We start from the raw sequence: 21,509 nt of genomic DNA on the forward strand, positions 1-21,509 counted from the left end.
CAAACCTAGAAAATATAGCCATTTCCACACGTAGGTATTCATATATGGTATATCATCGCTTTGGGGATAAAAACCTATAAGATATTATTATACTGAATTCTGTAGACAATTGTAACATTGTAAATGTTTATATATCTAAACATATCAAAACACAAAAAAGATATTAAAAATACTAGGTGACAAGAATTTTTTAGCTCCATTATTATGCACTAATGACCAAAATGTCATTAAGTGGCACAAGACTGTAAACAATTATACTGATGTCATTGAAAACTGGAACTCCAACATCAGAGAAAGAAAACACAAATCTAAGATAGATGAAGTGAAGTAAAATCTCTCCTGAATTTTCATGGGAATTATCTAAATGACATGATGAAAAATCCCCACATATTTCTGAGCTTTGTTCACTAAAAAGGCCTACAAATGACAGTCAATTTGAGCAATAAGCAATCCTAGTACTTGGAATGTAGCCTCTAAATATCATTTCCTATTGAAAGGAACCAAAGTTCTTTTAGAGAAATAGTTCCTTCAAGGTCTGGACAGGGAATGTTTAAGATGAACTTGGAATATCTCATAGTTCAAAAGCAAGGGAAATAGGTAACAATGACCACTAGGTGGTGGCAAAGGGTCCCAGGAGCCAAGATAAAGAGGCTTCTACAAGGCAAAAGGGGGAGAAATTGAGCATCAGGTAAGAACAATTACTATTCCTAACTGGATTAAACACACCAAATATTTTTAAATGCATGACGTCATATTGACTCTTAAATAAAAGTTAAAAAGATTTCAAAAGCCCCTTTGGGTATCATTTGATAATGCTAGAATACCACCTTACTATTCTGAAAAGTAATGAAGAAAAGGAATCAAATGTTTATCTCCTGCCTTAACTATACAAACCAAATATCTGTGTAAAGAATAATCAATCATAGCCAGGCGTCGTGGCACACACTTGTAATCCCAGTAGTTCGGGAGGCTGAGGAGGGAAGATAGCAAGTTCAAAGTCAGCCTCAGCAAAAGCGAATTGCTAAGCAACTCAGTGAGACCCTGTATATAAATAAAATACAAAATAAGGCTGGGGATATGGCTCACTAGCCAAGTGCCCCTGAGTTTAATCCCCAGTACAAAAAAAAAAAAAAGAAAGAAAGAAAGAATAATCAATCATAATTTTTTATTTGTATAGGCATCCCAGCCTTTAAATGAAGAAAGAAAAATCCCAGCAACTCAGACCATTGCTATTTTGCAACCTGTAATATATTAGCAAATCTCACCAAGGTCACTGTTGACTAGTAGTCAACATCAAAGGAGAGGACATGCAGATGTCAATGCAATATTTTATTAAGTTTTCATAAGAAACAGAATTGAACCTAAACCTGACTACCAATTTCCAAGAAATATAAAGCAACAGAGAAAGGCTGAGGTTGTTAGCTCAGCACTTGCCTAGAATGCATGGAGCCCGAGGTTCAATCCCCAACACCACCAAACAAACAAACAAAAAAAAAAAGGCAATAGAGAAAACAGGTTAAATTGTTGTACCAGGGGGATGTCATTTATTCACCAAAGCTACAATATATCCTAGAAGTCCCACAAACATATTTTTTCAATTATCGCAAAAAGTTACAACAAAAGGATAAATCAATAGAGAGTAACTTATATGAGACTTGTTCTCCCACTGAAAGCAACCAGAAAGTTGGAATATATATATATATATATATATATATATATATATATATATATTGTTTTTTGGTATCAGGGATTAAACTCAGAAGCACTTGATCACTGAGCCACATCCCCAGTCTCAGCCCCATTTTGTATTTTATTTAGAGACAGGGTCTCACTGAGTTACTTAGCACCTCACTTTTGGCTTTGAACTCATGATCCTCCTGTCTCAGCCTCCTGAGCCACTAGGATTAAGGCATGTGCCACCATGCCCAGTCAAAATATATTTTTAAAGAGCTATTTTTCAGATAGAAAGCCACAAGGGACATGCAACTGTCACCCCTAAGAGCAGGAGAACAAATAGATGAGCATTTCACCTGGAGGCAACCTCTAGACCTCAGTTTGGGAAGGGGAACCCAAATAGGGCATAACAGTCTCACTGAGGAGAGAGAGACCAGAGTTCCAGGAGATTAAGCAGCCAAAAATATGTAGAGAAAACTACCAGAAAGATGGGAGCCACAAAGAAAGAGAGTTCCAGAAATCTGCATGGAGGTGGTCTTCAGTTTGGGGCTACATTCTAAGCAGTACCTGCGAGGGCCAAGAACAACTATAAGCTAACCAATCCCACAGTTGGCACTGAGCTGGGAGAAGTCTGGATTCCAGCTAGCCAGAGAGAGTTGACATACAAAAACAGTATGGTCAACAAGCTCATGAAGAAGTATTTGATCCAGGCATCATGGCACATGTCTGTAATCCCAGCAACTCAGAAGGTTGAGGCAGGAGGATCCCAAGTTTGAGGCTGGCAACTTATCAAGGGCCTAAGCAAGTTAGTGAGACCCTATCTCAAAAGAAAAAAAAAGTTCACTCAATATCATTAATTATCAGGAAATAAACTCACAAAGACATACCCACTAGAATGGCCCAAGTGCTAGTGAAGATGAAGTCAAGTGGAAGTCTCCTAAATTGCTGGTGGAAGTATAAAATGATTGTGGTCATTTTTTAGCATGGCTTGACAGTATCACATAAGATAAAAACATACATTAAACGTAGGAGGCAATTGCACTCCTAGATATAAATGAGTCCATTTATAGTGGCATATATATGAAATAGTACTGTAGGAAAAATGAATCTATAGTTTAAAAAAAAAAGTTATCAGTGGTTGCCTGGAACAGGTGGTGAAGGAACTCACTGGGAAGGATCCCAAGGAAACCCCTTTTCTAGTGAAAAAACTGTTCTATATCTTGATTATGGTAGTTTTTACATGGGTATCTACATTTGTTAAAACTCAGAGTGTGCTTGCTTTGGCAGCACATATACTAAAATTGGAACAATACAGAAAAAATTAGCATGGTCCCTGAGCAAGGATGACACCCACATTTGTGAAGCATTCCATAGTTTTGTGGAACCAACCCTTCAACAGATGAATGGATAAAGAAACTGTGGTACATATATGAAATGGAATATTACTTATAGCCTTAAAAGAGAAAAAAATTACGGCATCTGCGGGTGAATGGGAATATCAGGTTAAGGGAAGTAAGCCAATCCCAAAAACCAAAAGCTGTATGTTCTCTCTGAAAGTGGATGCTGACCCATAATGGGGGTAAGGTGGGTGGTAAGAGGCATGGAAAGAATGGAGGAACTTTGACTGGGCAAAGGGGAGGTAGGACAGGTGACGGGGCATAGGGATAGGAAAGATGGTGGAATGAGATGAACCTTATTACCCGAGGTACATGTAGGAATACAAATGTGTTGTGTACAACTAGGAAAAGTTTTGTTCCATTTATATACAATGAATCGAAATGCATTCTGCTATCATGTATAACCAATTAGAACAAATTAAAAAAAAACTCACTGATATTAGCTATCAAGGAATTACTGTTAAGTTGGGTGATGGCCCGTGGGTTCATTATACTACTCTCTGTGCTTTTCTTTAAAGCTTTTCTAATTAAATTTATTTTTTAACTAGTACATAGAAACAAACATTATAATTATTGAAGTAGGTAACATGACATTTTGATGCATGATTACACTATGTAACATTTAAATCAGTTAAATATATCTACCTCGTCAAACATCATTTCTCTATGGTAAAACTTTCACAACCTTTTCTTCTAGTATTCTAAAATGTACAGTATGTTATGGTTACCTATAGTCCCCTACTATTCTCTCTGCTCTTATTTGAAAGTTTCCATGATAAAAATACTAAAAATAATTTTTAAATTAAGATATAACTTCAAATATTTAAAGGATTTCTATATAGAAAAGAATTCAGTTTTATAGAGGAAATCATGTGGAGGAAAATTTGGAGTCAATACAAGGATGAACTAGACAACAGAAGAACATATAGCCTTGTAAGAGAGTGACTCATGCTAGGAAATACTGGTGTACAGGCCTCATAACTACTCGTCAGGGCCACAGTAAAGAAAATAACAGCAATGAGTGAGAAACTAGACTAACAGCCTTCCAAGGTTTCTTCTAACACTAAGATTCTACTAAGATTCCATTGATCAATGAACCTGATTGGTGCACATCTCCCAAACACATCAGAGCCTATTACTCTCCAGTCCTATCAGATATCATACTACTTGTTTAAGATTTTACATTGATTTGTTCATAATTTTTGCATATATTTGTTAAGTCCTTTTCTTAAGGCTTTCAAAAATCACAATCATGCCTTACACCTGTTAGACTCTTTTAGTCCTCACACAATGTCCTGTACATACTGGGCCATCAAAATGCCTTTTTGAAATCTCCTTTCAAATCAGTCTTTTAACATTGTGCCTCTTCTTTGCCACTCACGTCTATGTCTTACCTATCACCGTACAATCACTGACACACCTGCACCACATTCGTGTCCCCTGACCTAGACCTAGAGGAGGGCTCTGTGCATACCTAAAAATATGAATAAAGAAATCCTTTCCATATCGTGAGGCTGTTAACTTTCCAAGTGATGCTGATTCATTCTGATAATCAAATTATGACTGTGGAAGACTGCTTTAATCACTGGAAATATCATTATTCTAACTGCCTGGCTTGTACATACTCCTTACCCAGGTGGCTGCCACCATCATGAACAAACATGGAGCCAACTGAAAAATGATTTGTTTCTCCCCACCACATCTTTTCCACCCTGGTGGTCTTTCCTCCCCAGGTATTCATTGATTTATACCACCTTCTGACTGCCTACATGAGAATTAGGGGGTGCGTAGGGGTAAAACCCTTCAAAATGCCAGACACCTCACCAGACATTTTACCTTGTCAAATCATTTAATTCTTATGATTGGAGTAAGCATTATCTACATTTTTCAGATGAGGAAAACTTTTTTCAAAAGTTTACTTATTTGCCCAAACTTCTAAATGATAACCTTGGGATTTGAAACCACATCTACCTGGCTTCAAAATCTATACATTTTACAAGGAAAACAACAACATCATCTTTCATACACAAGCCTTGAAATAACACAATCTACAGGAAACAACTTCAGTTGAGGAGGATTACTGTCACAAAGGCCCTAGGACCTCCAACCTCTAAAAGCTTTCTCATTCCTATAATTAAATTCTAAAAGTCCAATATCAACAAACACCAATGGGGGGGAGGTAAGTCCTAAAATGCTTAGATAAGCTTCTAGACAGATTAAATGTCTTGTTTGAATCATGATTTTCTTTAGAAAGATCAGCCTTAAGTGACTCTAAGAAACAGATCTAACCTAATTCCTTTTCATTCTTAAAACTTTCTAAGGATCCCCACTATTAATGGTCTAATGCTACTTTGGCTCATGACTTCAGTTAAGATTTGCTGGCCTCTCCAACAGGCCCATCCCCCTCCAACTTCACACTTTACAACACCAACTATTCACATTCTCCTGCCCTCCCCAAATATCCTTTCTTCATGTTTCCATTTCTCTGAACACATTTCTTCTGACTGCCAGCTTCCCCCACCACCCCAGCCTGTCTAATCAACAACAAACCACATGTCGGACTCCTGTTTGCCCTTTGCCTGTGCTTCAAACACATCTCAACCACTTTCTGACCTTATTGATCACCCTTCCAACCATAATAAATGCATTTATGGACAATAATGTTCTACCATCGAATAAATACCTCTCTTTCTGTCATTATCTTACTGTGTTTCAAGTGAATGCTGTTATCTCCCTGCCAGAATGAAAGGTTCTGAGGGGAAGAACCAAGTTTTTATAGGTGTGCAAATGTCCAGCCTTGGTAGACAGCAAATCTTCCTCATGTGCTAAACCAAGTAGCCATTAAAGCCACACCCCTATGGCTTTTGTTTCAGGAGCTATCTACTCAAAGGATCAGGAGTAATTTTCATAAAGACATTTTAAGTTCTTCACTTCATGACCAGAAGCCACTTAAAAACTAATAAATAATCAACATTCTAATTGAAGAAACTATGTCAAACTTACCATCTTAGACAAATAAAGCAAGAATGAATGTAACAAGAAAAGTATGGTGGTGGCATCTTCTGGCTCTTCCACCTTTATCTCTAGTTGGTTTTCTGTATCAGCAGCATCAACAGGAGTACCTTCTGTTATAAGTAGCTCTAAAATTGAAAGGGGAAATGGCTATTTTATTTTATGCTATAGAATAAGAATTGTCTCTCTTCAGTTTCAATATTCATCGAGTGTTTCACTAAATATATGAGTCACAGTGCCTGGAATATTTGGCTCTCCTAAAGACAATTAACACAGAGAAGAAAACTTCATAATCCTAATTAGAGCTATTAGACCCTTCAATTATAAAATGAACAATCTCTAGTCTACTCTCCACTACTTCAATGGCCATAGAACTGCTACCAGAACAATATTCACTCAAGGGAAAATTTAAAACCAGAGATATATAGACCAGGGTCACATTCAACAAACATGGATTTAGTGCTGGTGAAACCTTGTGTTTAAAACTTTAGGAAAGCTGAAATAGAGGGAGTCTTGGTTTGCAGATTTGCAGGTGGAATGAGCCAAGGCTTAACACAGTATCTGGCACCTGGCAGAGATACTCAACAATTATTTATTGAATGCACAGATGACAGCTATTTAAAAAGAACACAGTAATATCAAGAGAGACTAAAGGGAATTGGATACAGACCTGCATTGAGGCTCTGTGAATGAGGTAGAATTCCAGTAAGAACTGAGAGCTTGTAGGGGTGGAATTTCAGTATGAGTTACAGCCTGGGGTACGTTTGATTAAACAGCAGGAGTCCAACATGCAGTTATTAAGAAGTTGGACCAGTTGCTTCTAAGGTCTTTCTCAACCCTGAGATTCCCATTCACTACTATTTTTTTAAGCTTTTGCCTAATTTTTTTTAGTTTAGTTTTTGATGGACCTTTATTTTATTTATTTGTATGCAGTTCTGAGAATCAAACCCAGTGCCTCACATGTTAGACAAGCGCTCTACCACTGAGCTACAACCCCAGGCCCTCCATTCACTATTGGTCTATGAATTTGACTGCTGGTGAAGTCTGCACCATAGGCTCAGCATCTCAGCAACCTGAGCGGGCTGGCTGAGGCGCCGGCAGAGCCGGAGGGGACACACGCAGGGTACTGAGGCTCTGTCACTCCTGCGCCCCACCCGTCATCCTACGACCCCCTAGCCCAGCCCACGGGGCAGGGGACCGGGGGATCAGAGCCCCATGTGGCCCCAAAGAGCCACCACGGAGACCCTGGGCTGCCCGCCCACCTGTGGACTCACTGCTGCATTCGTCGTCTGCACAGAGTTTGTGCTTCCACAAGGGCCAGCCGGTGCTTGGGTCCAGTTGGCCCGGCACTCGCCAGGTCAGCCACAGCACGAACAGCAAGAAGAGCAGCACTGGCGCCGCAGCCATGTTGTGGTCACCTTGGGGAGTCGGTGACAGGGTGGAGTAGGCTGTGGCGGGCGTCAGGGGGCGGAGGCGGGGCTCAGGGGGGCGGGTGGGGTGGGTAGCAAAGCACAGAGGGGTGGCGCCCGGGAAGGCTTAAGCCTTTCCCGGGTGACACCTCAGCAGGGATATCTGGGGGTCAATCCACAGACTCTACTGGAGAACACACGGAGCTGGAGCTCCATCCTTCTCTAGTCAAGACCTTCTCATGGACTGAAGACCTTCTCCTCTAGTCGCTGCCTTGGCAACTAGAACTCTCCTTCTCGTCCAATCACCTGCCTTTGCTCCTGTGACCTCACAAGCGACCCTCCACATGATTCTAGTAGTCACCCACCCATCCCCCCCCCCCTGCCAACTGGTCCTTTCTGGCTTTCCTTAATGTCTCATTTCTGGTCCATCCTAAACTAGCCCACTCCACTTCACCATCACTCCCATCCCCCATTCCTGGTCTGGTACCTCCTTTTCTGAACTACCAAATCCCACCCATGTCTTGTCACAGCTAGTCTATGGTTCCAGGCTCCCTCCCCTTCAATCTCTTTGAGGTTCCTTGAAGCCCCACCCCAAGATCCCTCTGATTAGGAAAGGGGAAGGTGAATAGAACTGTGAGTGAGGGTGTAAACTGGAGACAGTGGCCTGCTTTTTTTTTTAAGGCGGGGACAGGTGGGGGCAGAGAGATGGACATTAGTCTTCAGGCTAAGATCTTGAGATTCTTATCTTTATCCGTAAGGGAAGAAATTATTTAATTCAAAAGCATATTTTTAATTCTCATTTTGTGCTACCAAAGCCCTAGCATGGTGTGGGAGTGGATGAAAATCAAAAGACAAGATATCTGGTCCTGGTCAGAAAAAGTGCACAACTTAGTGGGAACCAACTGACAAAACCGATTGTCAGAGAAGAAAGCTAGTAGCTAACATTTCTTGAAAGCTTTATGTCCAGTTGTTATTCTGAAGGAAATTTTATTTTATTTTTTCTGACCTCTAAGAGGGATCTTACATTTTTCTACTTCCCTTTCCAAGACTATTCCCTCTTTTGCACTGTGTAATCTTGAATTTAAATCTGAATTAGTTGCATTGATTTTCCCTTGTGTTAATAGTCAAATTATGATACAATTTGAATTATTGAAATGCATATGGAGGGGTTTCTTTTCTTATTTTTAATGAAAACTCACGTTTTTTAAAATTAGCACCTAGGGGACTATAGGTGGAGACTTAATATGTAGAGTCATCAGCATGATAATTGTGATTAAATAAACACAAATCAGTTCATGACAGATGATTTCACTTACTATTATAATCAGCTTTCTCCTCTATAAAACAGCACAATTAGTCCTAAATTGACATTCACTAATTGTATATTAGAGTTTCAAGGAAAACAATGAAGAGTTGGTAACTAGCATAATGATTGAGATGTGTTTTGACATCAGTAATTATTATTATTTTTAAGATGGGGGTCTTGCTATGTTGCCTAACCTGATCTCCAACACCTGGACTCAAGCAATCCTCCTGGCTTGGCCTTCTGAGTAGTTAGGACTACAAGTCACCAAACCAGCCCAGTAATTATTGTTTAGTAGATCTCTTTTTGGACACTAAAATCACTACTAATATGATTGTATATGTTTGAAATTGGTTTTAGGAGCAACATACAGATTTGATGCAATTCCCATCAAAATACCCATGAATTGGTGTGAATATACTTAGTATACAATGAGAGATATGAAAAATTGTGCTCTATATATGTAATATGAATTGTAAAGCATTCTGTTGTCATATATAAATTTAAAATAATAATAATAATAATAAATGTCATTTTTCCAGAACTAGAACAAACAGTCCTGAAATCCATTTGGAAGAATAAAATATTCAGAATAGCCAAAACAATTCTAAGTCAATAAAGCAAGCTGGAGGCATCATCACAATACCTGACTTCAAATTGTACTACAAAGCTATGGAAATAACCACTGCATGGCTCTGTCATAAAACCAGATACATAGACCAATGGGAAAGAAGAGAAGACACAGAAAAAGATCCAACACAGTTAACACTCATCTGATTCTTGACAAAGATGCCAAAAACATATTGGGAGAAAAGACAGGCTTTAAACAAGTGGTGCCAGGAAAATTGGTTATCCATATGTAGACAAATAAGATTAGACCCTGTACAAACTTGAAAGAGATCAAAAGCCCAGGAATTAGACCAGAAACTATGCAAATCCTTGGAAGAAAATATACATTTGAGACTCCAGCATATAGGTACAGGCAATGACTTTCTTATTAGAACTCCTAAAGCTCAGAAAATAATGACAAAAGTTAATAAACAGAATGGCATCAAATTAAAAAGCTTCTGCACAGCAAAGGAAACAATTAGTAACATGAAGAAAGAACCTAAGGAATTGGAGAAAATATATTTGCTAACTACTCTTTTTTTTTAAGAGAGTGAGAGAGAATTTTTTAATATTTATTTTTTAGTTTTTGGCGGACACAACATCTTTGTTTGTATGTGATGCTGAGGATCGAACCTGCACTGCATGCATGCCAGGCGAGCGTGCTACCGCTTGAGCCACATCCCCAACCCTGCTAACTACTCTTTGACACAGGATTAATATCCAAACTATATAAGAAACTTTTAAAAACTTAACACCAAAACCTCAAATAACCTAGCTTAATTGGGCAAATGAATTAAACAGATACTTCTCAAAAGAAGAAATAAAAATGGACAACAAATCTATAAAAATGTTCAACATCATTAGCAATTAGGGAAATGCAAATCAAAACTACAGTGAGCTTTCATCTCACTTTAGTCAGAATAGCAGCCATCAAGAATATGAACGATATGGGGCTGGGGTTGTGGCTCAACAGCACATTGCTTGTCTAGCACGTGCAAGGCCCTGGGTTCGATCCTCAGCACCACATTAAAAATAAATAAATAAAAATAAAGGTATTGTGTCCAACTACTTAAAAAAAAGAATATGCACAATAATAAATGCTAGAGAGAATGTGGAGAAGAAGGGACACTTTTTTCTCTGTTGATAGGATTATAAATGAATATAACCACTATTGAAATCAGTATGGAGGTTCCTCAAAAGACTAGGCAGGAGACCAGCATATAACCCAGCTATACAACTACTCAATGTTTATCCTAATGAATTAAAGTCATAATACTAGAGTAGTACATGCATACCCATGTTTATAGCAGCACAATTCACAGTTGCCAAACTATGGAACCAAACTAGGTGCTTATCAAGGATGAATAAATAAAGAAAATGTGGCATATACACACAATGGAGCTTTATTCAGCCATAAAGGTGAATTATGTCATTTGCTGGAAAATGGATGAAACTTGAGAACATTCTGTTACACAAAATAAGCTAAACTCATAAGATCAAGGGAGCCTATGTTTTCTCTCGGATGTGGAAGCAAGAGAGGAAAAAGGAAAAAAAAGTGAAAATCAAATGGAGATCAGTAGAGTGTAGGAAAGAGACCAGGAGAGGGAGGAGTGAAGGGAAAATACTGGGGAATGATATTGGCCAAACTGTAGTGTTATATTGTGCATGTGGAAATATGTAACGAGAAATACTGCCATGATTTACGACTATAATGTATCAACAAAAAAAATGGAAAAAATAAAAGAAAGCAAACAAAAGAACAAAATTGCTTTCATGTATATATGTATGTATGTATGTATGTATGTATGTATGTATGTATGTATGTATACAGCCTAGCCAAACATCTATTGTGAGCATAACATTAATACTCTGGAACAGTGTTGAGCAAATCATAGCTGTAAGCCTGACACTGTTTTTTTAAATTGTTCCCTTTATTCCTTTTTTTCTCTTTCTTTCTTTCTTTCTTTCTTTCTTTCTTTCTTTCTTTCTTTCTTTCTTTCTTTCTTTCTTTCTTTCTTTCTTTCATTCATTCCTCTCTCTCTTCCTTCCCTCCTTCCCTCCCTCCCTCCCTCTCCCTCTCTCCCCCTCTCTCTCTCTCTCTCTCTCTCTCTCTCTCTCTCTCTCTCTCTTTCTTATTTCCCAGGCTGGCCTGAACTCCTAGGCTCAAGTAATCTTCCTGCCTCTGCTTTCTGAGTAGTTGTGACTGTTGGAGCACACCACGGTGTCCAACAATGACACTTGCTTTTGTAAACAAAGTTTTATTAGAACACAGAAGCTTATATTATTTACCCATAGTCTAGGCTGTTTTTGTGCTACACTGGCATTTGAGTGGCAATTAAGACTTGCCTACAAAGTCTAATATGTTTATTATCAGTCTCTTTTCAGAAAAAGTTTGTTGATCCATGATTAGATTATAGACTAAAGTCAGCAGAATGAATACATAAACATTTCTTTTCTTACGACTAAAATTGGCTGTATGAAATGAGATAAATGATCTATTAATTGCCAAGATATATGTCTCTTCCCTATAGAAAGTGTGTATTCAGGACTAGAAATCTTGGCACTGTGTCATGTCAAATGTAGGAAAAAACCTGGCAGTTCATTTTGATGAGACTTAAGAAATTTCTTTTCCAGGGCATTTTGAGGTGTATCTAAAATTTGTAGATAATACAGGGAAGAACATTTTAATCTGCAAATAGATTATGTTCATTATTAGTTTGTAATCATTTCACAACTATCATATAATATTAAAGCATCATAAGAGACTGCCTATCATAATAGAAACTTTTATGACTCTAGCCATTAACTTGTATTTTTCTACTTATTGTAGACCCATACTTTTAAGCTAGTGCTATTGGTAAAATATATGATTATTTAACTCTGATTGCCTTACTAATTTTGACCAGTTTATTTTTCAGATATCCATTTTGGGGTTTACTCTTTCAATTAATTTTGGGTTCCATGGGCAATGAAATTGTTGTTGAGTATGTAAGATGTTGCAGTTTCTATGTAAGTTCACCTAAGTGCTTCTACCACTATTGATGGGCAAGGATATAACTAATTTAGTACTTTTACTTGAAACTGTTATAGTTCTACTGTACGGGATTTGTTTTCCTGACACAAAAGAGTATAAAACTAGAAAAACTAAACATTTTCAGGTATTAATTTCAGAGAGATGAAGCTCAAGTAAAATGGTGGTCATACTGAGTTAAGAAGAAAATTATCAAAGTGCAAGATTATCATAGTGGTTGGAATTTTGTGGACAAGAATGTCTGAGCTATTTATGGTGGGTGCAATGTGATTATGTGTGTGTGTTAGAGAGAGAGAATACTAAAAGCCTGGAGGAAATTTATTTTTGATATGAATGTACCAGATAAGACTCTTTAAGGCTTAGCAGAGTTTGACTGCTATAAAGGAGACTGAAGATGATGCTAAATGGCAATGTTGGAAGAAATTAGGTTTTCAGCAGAGTCAGGTTGCAGCAGCTTCACTAATATATCAGGTACTTAATTAAGAGTTCATAAATAAGCCTTAGCAAAAAAGAACCACACAAAAAAGAGTAAAGGGAAAATGGTAGACCTAAATTTGAAACCAAAATTTATTCATGCTGAAAATGTATGAGGCAGCCAGAAAGGAAAAAGGAAAAGAAAGGTGTGTGTGTGTGAAAGGAATCTGAGGGCAATCAAAGGGAGATCAGTAGAATAGAGGAAAGGGATCAGGGGAGAAAGGAAAGCAGGTAAAAGAGAAATACTCAAGAATGATATTGGCTAAGTTTTATCACTATATTGTACATATGTATGAAAACATAACAACAAATCCCACCATTATGTACAAGTATAATGCACCATGAAATATGGAAATAAAGAAAAATACCAAACCTAGTGAGGCACAGAATATGCTTATAATCCCAGTGACTCAGGTGGATGAAGCAAGAGGATCACGAGCTCAAAGCCAGCCTTAGTAAATAGAGGTGCTAAAGCAGCTCAGCAAGACCCTGTCTCTCAATAAAATACAAAATAGGTCTGGGGATGTGGCTCAGTAATTGAGTACCCTGAGTTCAATCTCTGGAACCAAATAATAATAATAATAATAATAATAATAATAAAAATAATAATACCAAATCTAATATGATCAAAACAATTCACCAGTAATTAGCCTGCATGACACATAAAACAGAATATCCTTTATAGGAAGAAAACATAATCCAGACTTCCTATGATGTATCATCTATAAATGACCAGAATATAATTAAAAATTTTTTTTTGGTACCAGGGATTGAACCCAGGGGTGCTTAACCATTGAGCCACAACCTCAGCCCTTTTTTGCATTTTATTTAGATACAGGGTCTCATTGAGTTGCTAAGTGCATCCCTTAGTTGCGGAGGCTAACTTTGAACTCTTGATCCTCCTGCCTTAGCCTCCTGAGTCGCTGGGATTATAGGCATGTAGAATATCATTAAATTTTGCCAGAATGCAAAGAAGATAGAAAAATGAGAACCACAAGAGAAAATATCACATATAAAAAAAGTTCCGTGAGCTGACCCAGATGTTAGGATTAGCAGAAAAAATTTAAATAGTTTTTATAACTAATTTCAAGGAGTTAAAGAAAAGCTTAATCATAATGAATATGTAGATATGGGTGTCAACATATAAATGAAAAATTTCTTTTAAAAGAAATAAAAAGTACGGTATTGGAAACGAAAAATTCATGAAACAAATCTATCATCAGATTGTATAGTGCAAAAAGAGCAAAAAGTTAACTTGGAGATAGACCAATAAAAATTATCTGGTCTAAAAATTAGAAAGAAAAAAATAGAGACTTGGTTACTATCAGTACAAAGTGACCTAACATACATATAATTACATTTCTAGAAGAATAGAGGCATAAATTGTACAGAAAAAAAAATATTTAAGACAATGATGACTAAAATTATCCCAAATTAACAAAAAAGATGTCAAGAGATTTAGGAAACTCAGTGAATACTAAGGTTAGTTACAAAGCAAATCACATCTAGATGCATCAGAGTCAACTGTAAATGATCAATTAGAAGGAAAAAGGTCTTGAAGGCAATTAGAAAAAAGTGGTGTGTTATGCATTGGTAAAAATGACTAAAATGATAGCTGGCTTCTTATCAGAAATGAGAGGTTAAAGTTAATGGAAAGGTTTAAGGTGCTAGAAGACAAAAACTGCTAATCCAGGATAAATCTCTTCAAAACTGAAAGCAAAATAGACATTTTAAAATAAATAAAAAGTAAGAAAATTCAATACCAATAGATCTCTACTATTAACAATGCTAAAAGAACCTCTTCAGGATAAAAGGAGATGATCCATCAGGTAGAAACAGATGCACTGTGTGTTTTAGTTAACTGTGTAATAAACTTAATGGTTTAAAATAAAAATTCTTTGTTATTTTTTCCTTATTCTATGATTTGGCTTTACATAACCTGATGAGTCCTTTGCTCTAGGTATTTATTACTGCTTACGTGGTTTCCTTTCGCAGGGATTGTTTAACCAAAGGTAGAACTGACAAAATCCTCCTACCTCAGCCTCCTGAGCTACTGGAATTACAGGTGTGCACCACCACTCCCGTCGGAAAGCGAAGCAAAATCCAAAGGACCACCAGGTAAAGTGACATCTTACTCCCCTAGTCCAGCTGCCGTCCCCTCTCCACAATCTCTATTTGCAATGGAAATCTTACACCTTCTGGATGGGACAGAATGATGCAAATCTCTGGCCAAACAAATGGGAAGGCAGCAGCCTATAGTCAGTTCTTGGTTCACTTCCATTAGCCGGTACCGGCTCAAGGGGCGGGCAACTTCGTTCCAACCTTCAAAGGAGGAGTTGGGGCGGGGCTAGGTTTTGCGCATGCTCCCAAGGCAGGTTTTTGGGGCATGCTCAGAGCAAGCGCACGCTAACAATTTCCGGTGAGAGCTTTCTTCTGGAGTGGAGGCGGTTTCCTGCGGAGCCCCGCCGTAGGTGGGTGAGTGCTGCGAGTATAATTGCGAGCTTACTTGTTTAGAAGACAAAAAGGGTGTGCTTGGATTTACTCGTGTTTTCCTTCCGAGTTTTTTCCCCTTATGCTCTAAAACCTTGGGTTCTGGGAAATGAGAGCCAGCTGGAGAAGCTTTGGTTACTGTGGCAACCATGTGTTACTGATTCTGGTTTTTGAGGATTTGAAAAGAGAATTTGTGTTATAACTCCTCAAAGTACATTCTGGGTCGCATTCAGAGTCACATATTATTTCAAACGTAGGTGTTTAACCCCGGAAATTGACTTTAAAGGATTTAATTCTGGTAATAATGTGGAAAAGCAGTATTTTAGGCAGGGTAACTAGTTAGAAAGCTAATGCAGTGATTAACACAATTTCAGGGTGTTGTAGAATTCCAGAGAAGAGGAAATATTGTAGAAATTCTAGGTGGTAGGATCAGAAGCTTTAATGCTTGGGTCGATGTGGGAAATGAGGGAGAGAGACACTGAGCCTCTTGAGGATTAATTCCAAACTCGCTTTTGCATTTGTATTTCTAGTTTCGTTTGCCACCTGCAATATCATTGCCTCCTACCTATCTCTTGTCCTAGTTCTAGTCATGCCTAGTAGTTTTATGTTCTCTGAATTTCCTTGTCCTCATTTTGTGTGTGTGTATGTGACCTTGGACAAGTTTCATAATTTCACTCCCTTAGTTTTTTTCAACATAATGTGGAAGAAATCAATTAGTATGTAGTGTGAGTGTGTGTGATGCTGTGTGGGAGGGATAGAACCCAGGGCCTCATGCATACTAGTCAGGCACTTTACCACTGAGTTACATCCCTAGCCCCAAATTAAATAATAGACCAGGTATGTAGTAAAGATCCAATAAATATTGGCTACTACTATTTGTACTGTATTTGTTATTTGCATTTTGTTGTTTCTTTCTCTAGGCTTGAATTTTTTAAAATTAAGGGGAAATATCTTTATGTGCTTGAAACATAGTAATAGTTGAGTAATGGATTATTTATTTTGGCTGCTTCTGACATAATTAAATGCTTTTTGGGTGTGTGGGGGGTACCAGGTGTTGAACCCAGGGGCACTTAACCACTGAGCCACTTCCCCCAGCCTTATTTTGTATTTTATTTAGAGACAGGGTCTTACTGAGTTGCGTAGGGCCCTGCTAAGTTGCTGAGGTTAGCTCTGAACTGTGATCCACCTGGCTTTAGCCTACTGAGCTGAACAGATTACAGGCCTTGGCAAATTTATTCTTTACTTTAAAAGAACTGCCAGTTGCAGGTTGGAGTTGTTAAATGGGTAGAGTGCTTGCTTAGCATGTGTGAGGCACTGGGTTCAATCCTTAGCATCACATAAAAATAAATTAATTAATAAAGGTATTGTGTCCATCTACAACTAAAATATATATATAATTTTAAAAAACCTACAATGCAATGGATCTTGCTGCTCAAGTCATATTTATTATTGGCTGTTTTTCTGTACAATTCAGAAACTTGTGGATTAAGATATACCAAAAGTAACTGATATTCTCAGTTTGTAATAGGTATGAGTGATTTCAGTGAAGAATTGACAAAGACCATTTCAGAGGATGACCAGGTGGAAACATCTGTGCTCACTGGTACAGGAATGTATTTTCCTTGGCTTCAGAAGCATTTAGAAACTGTAGGTAAGTAAAATAACAGAACCATTTTAACTTTAGTGCAAGGAAGTAGTAGATTCAATATGTATACAAAATGAACGATGCTGGTTTAGTTTTTAAGAATATATAAGTTGTTTTCTTGTTCTGACTATAAGCAGAAAGGGAAGCATAAGAAATACTCTTTTTTGTTCTGGAATCCTTTTCTTTTGAATTAATATACAGTCTATATTATGTTGCAGCCACATTTTTTTCAGCAGTGCTTTCTGAGCACTAATATCTAATATATAAGTCTAAAATATTGGGGACTTATACATGAAAAAGATATAGTCTCTTCTTTTGAGAAGCACATAGCTTTCAAAAAAATAATATTTTTCCTTATTTTTATCTAATGTAAATACAAGCAAAATTTTCTATAGGATACATTTCTTAAAGATATATACAAGAATCAGTTATTTGTACATTGCCATGTTGGGTGGTATAGCCCCAGGAATACGTTTGAATCAACACTTTCTTTATTGCATCAAAATGTCTCTCTTATCCCAGCCTTCTTTCCCCTTTGACAGTGATTCCTTGGATCCTAGGATTAATTCCAAATTCACTTTGGCATTTGTCTTTCTTGTTTAGTTTGCCACCCGACATATCACTGCAATGAATCTTGCTGGTCAAGTGATATTAATCAGATGAAAAGGTGGCTGTTTTTCTGTACAATCCAGAAATTTTTAGATTAAGATAAAAAGTAACTAATATTCTCAGTTTAGAATAGGTATGAGTTATTTCAATGAAGAATCCTAAAGTTTAGCTCCCATTAAAAAAAATTTTACTCTTTTTATTTGATGATCTCAGTTAATCCTCAGTAAATTTATGTGCTAGGCATTTTAGTATGAAGAAACTGAGTTTCTCAAACTTATACTCTTAAGTATTGCTATTAGGAATCATGTGTATCTGATTTTAGAGCATTCACTTCTAACCACTGAGATGAAGGGAACTTAACCTGAGTATAATATTCTTTTAGATGAACAAAGAATATTTCAAGGAAAGTGTGTTTTGTTAGTTTTCTGGGCTAGTTGCCAGAGATTGTTGCTGATTAAACAGCTTGAGTATAGATGTTGTTAAATGAAGTCTCTGATTTGGAGATCTGGATGGGGCATATTAGTCTGCATTTCTAATTAGCTTCTAGGTGATTCTAATGTTGCTAGTTTCAGAACCACATACAGTAGCCAGGCTCAAGATCCCAAGGTGATTTATATGTACCTTATTAGTGATTTATGTGTACCTAGATCAATATAGTCTTTGACCTTTTCCACTGTAATATTTCTTTTTTTTTAATCTGTGTCCTACTTTGCACAATTTAAAAATTTAAAAATTTGTCTTCTAAAAAGTTTATCAGTTGCAAGAGATAAATTTCCAGCACATGATGGTGTTTTAATTACATTAAATTAAATTACTTTAAAAAGTAGATCTGGTAGAATCTAAATAGCAGAGATGTAATGTCCTTCCATTGCCAACCTTAAAACATTCAATGAAAAAACTTTTTATAAATGGAAATTTTGTATTGTTCCTGTTTTTGTAGTACATTTTACAGTAAAAGTATGTCTGTATTTGCACTTAATTTTAACGTCCTATAATTTTTTTAAGTTTTAAAATTTCTTGTGGGTTGAGATATGTGTTTTAAGTATTCAAGTAAATTTTAATTTTTTAATCTTAGCCCAGTTACTTCATGTATCATTAAGAATGTTAACTTTAGAATGAGAAAACATCTGGCATTAATTCTATATTTTAATGATGTAAACTCTGAGAAACTTTAGTCACATAGGGAAGTAGAATGGAGTTTAGTTAAGCAAGTATCAGATCTTCGACTCATGAGTTACTCACAAAAAATTACATGTTCTATTTAAAATTATTAGAACATTCTACAGTTTTGATAAAAGAATTGGGAATCACTTGACTTGCAAAAGTAAATATTAGAATCATTCAGTTTTCATCATGTGTTGAAAATACCTTCAGGTAATATGTAATGATTTTGATTGTGAGACCTTGATTATGGGCATAGCACTCTAGGAGATTAATTTCAGGAAACAATATACAAGGAAGTAGAATCTGCAGATTGATTGCTTTAAGAGGATCTTTGCTTTAAGAGGACCTATTGGTCTATTGTATTTGCAGGGCTAAGGGTACCCAGCTAGAAGACTGCTAGCCTAGAGGGATCTGGTAGTTGTATAGGAAGGAAAGCATAGTAACCAGTCACTTATATAATGAGGTTGTTAACTAAGTCCAGATATCCTTAAGGGAATTGCTAATACTTAAGGGATACAAATGCTAATGTCTATAGCTGTTTTAATTTCTTGTGCATTTAATATCATTGTGTTACTGGGAATTGGTACTTAAAATATAAAAGCCTAGCTAGGTGAGGTGGCACATGCCTGTATTCTCAGATAGTTAGGAGCTGAGGCAAGAGGAGGGCAAGTTTGAGATTCAGCCTAGGCAAGTAAATTAGCAAGACCTGTCTAACAAAAAAAAAAGAAAGAAAGAAGGAAAGACTATAACTGCTCAGCAGTGGTAGAATACTCCTGGTTCAATCCCTAGTACTGTAAAAATAAACAAGTTTATTTGGAATTTTCAGAATATTGGTGGATAATAAAGACTGTGCTTGCATAGGGTGACTGGTGATTTTTACCTATTCTAATTACCAGGGCTTGTGCTTTGGGGGATCTTATTGAGAGATTCTCCTCATTTCCTCCATGGGTTGTGTACTTGTTTTCTACTCTTTTGTTCAAAAAATTGCTTAATGCCAAGACAAAAAGATTATTGAATGAGATTTGAAGGATCTGGTGATTGTAGTAGCCCAAGAATGTAATTTAGATTTTTAGAAATTTGCTAAAAAACAGTATGTGTGTAAGAGTTTGTTTCAAATGAAGTTGACTTTGATACTTGGGGATGGACTGGGTCAAGTAATACCTACTGTTCTATTTATCAGAACTTAAGTTTTTGTAATAGTTGAATTGGAGTCACTGGGTGACCCTTATCCTTCATCTTTACAGTGACAGGAGGGAAAAAGAAGAAAGATTTTGCTCAGACAACAAGTGCTTGTTTAAATTTTATCCAAGAAGCCCTTCTGAAGCACAAGTGGCAGCAAGCTGCAGAGTATATGAACAGCTGTTTGCAGATCTTGAAAGATTCAGACACCTACAAAAAGCATGCTGCACCAGAGGTAAACAAAGTGTGAGTCTGCTGAAAGAAACAGCAGATTTCTGAAAGATTTTGCCTCTAGCTCCATTCACAAAGCTTTAGGGGGATTTCAAACTGAATTTACTAAAAGCTGCTAAAAGTAATGTTGGATGTAGAAATTATATCAAGACTAAAAATAGTCTTGAGTTGTGCATTCTCAAATTTCCCAGTATTCATTCATTCCAATAATAATTCCTTCTTACCTTGTATTATTTTACCCTCGGTATAGGGTAAAATTAACACCTTTGTAGATGAGGTTAAGAAAAGATCAAATGGGAAAGGGTGAGCACATCACACAGGAACCCTGATTACAGTGTTTTTTAGCAGAGGAGTGAATGAGGACTTAAGGTTTTAAAAGGTTCACTCTACATCATTAGACATTAGGAAAACAAAAATTTTAAAACCACGATAAGATATCACTTTAAAACCACCAGGATGACTAAAATCAAAAAGAGACAATAAGGCAAGGGTGTAGAGAAGCTGGAACCCTCAACACCTTTCATCTACAAAGGTGTTAATTCTTTTTTTTTATTAGAAATCATTTTAATTTTCACTTACTCCACAGGTTGTGCACCTGTTTTGTACTCTCGTTCAACAAAACTTGAAAGTTTTTTTCTCCAACCAGAGTGTTCTTTTTGTCTTTTTTTAAAATAGCTTTATGGAGACATTAGAAAACCATACAATTCACTGACTTGTACAATTTAATATTTTAAATATTTTCACAGAGTTGTGCAAACATTAGCCACAATTTAAATTTAGGATAGTTTCATTTTCTACAAAAAGAAAACCTGTACCTATTTGCAGTCTTTCCTCATTGCTTCTCTACTGACTCATAGCCCCTGGAAGCTACTAATCTACTATTTTCTATGGTGGCCATTTTATATAAATGGAATCTTATAATGTAATGGTCATTTGTGAATGATTTCTTTTACTCTGTAAAATGTTCTCAAGGTTCATTTATGTTGTAGTAAAAATATTCGTGCTTTTTCCTTTTTATTGGCAAATATTTTATATGGACATACCACATTTTATATATCTATTCATCAGTTTGTTAGACATTTGGGTTGATTATACTTTTTGGTTATTGTGAATAATGCTTCTATAAATATTCATGCACAAGTGTTTGTATGTGGATGTTTGTTTTGACTTTTCTTGGGTATATTCCTAGAGTAGAAATTTAGATCATGTGGTAATTGTATTTAACTTCTCAAGAAACTACCAGACTATTTTCAAAAGTGACTCCACCATTTTATATTTCCAT

General features: G+C 36.6%; 1 protein-coding gene and 1 non-coding gene across 2 annotated transcripts in view; both read left to right on the top strand.

The window, feature by feature from the left end:
• Positions 1-2,945: 2,945 nt before the first annotated feature.
• Positions 2,946-3,052, top strand: LOC144372503 (U6 spliceosomal RNA). The gene has a single exon (XR_013432494.1). It is a non-coding gene; the product is annotated as a U6 spliceosomal RNA (small nuclear RNA).
• Positions 3,053-14,885: 11,833 nt separating this feature from the next.
• Positions 14,886-21,509, top strand: part of LOC144372502 (TATA box-binding protein-associated factor RNA polymerase I subunit A-like) — a 58,769-nt gene continuing 52,145 nt past the window's right edge. The window contains exons 1-3 of the mRNA XM_078035849.1: positions 14,886-15,027; positions 16,918-17,050; positions 20,062-20,231. Coding sequence (XP_077891975.1) covers positions 16,930-17,050; positions 20,062-20,231 — 291 coding nt within the window. The 5' untranslated portion in view covers positions 14,886-15,027; positions 16,918-16,929. The remainder of the gene's footprint in view (positions 15,028-16,917; positions 17,051-20,061; positions 20,232-21,509) is intronic.

Source organism: Ictidomys tridecemlineatus, unplaced genomic scaffold (assembly GCF_052094955.1).
Source record: "Ictidomys tridecemlineatus isolate mIctTri1 unplaced genomic scaffold, mIctTri1.hap1 Scaffold_1112, whole genome shotgun sequence".
In the NCBI taxonomy this organism is placed as follows: Eukaryota; Metazoa; Chordata; class Mammalia; order Rodentia; family Sciuridae; genus Ictidomys; species Ictidomys tridecemlineatus.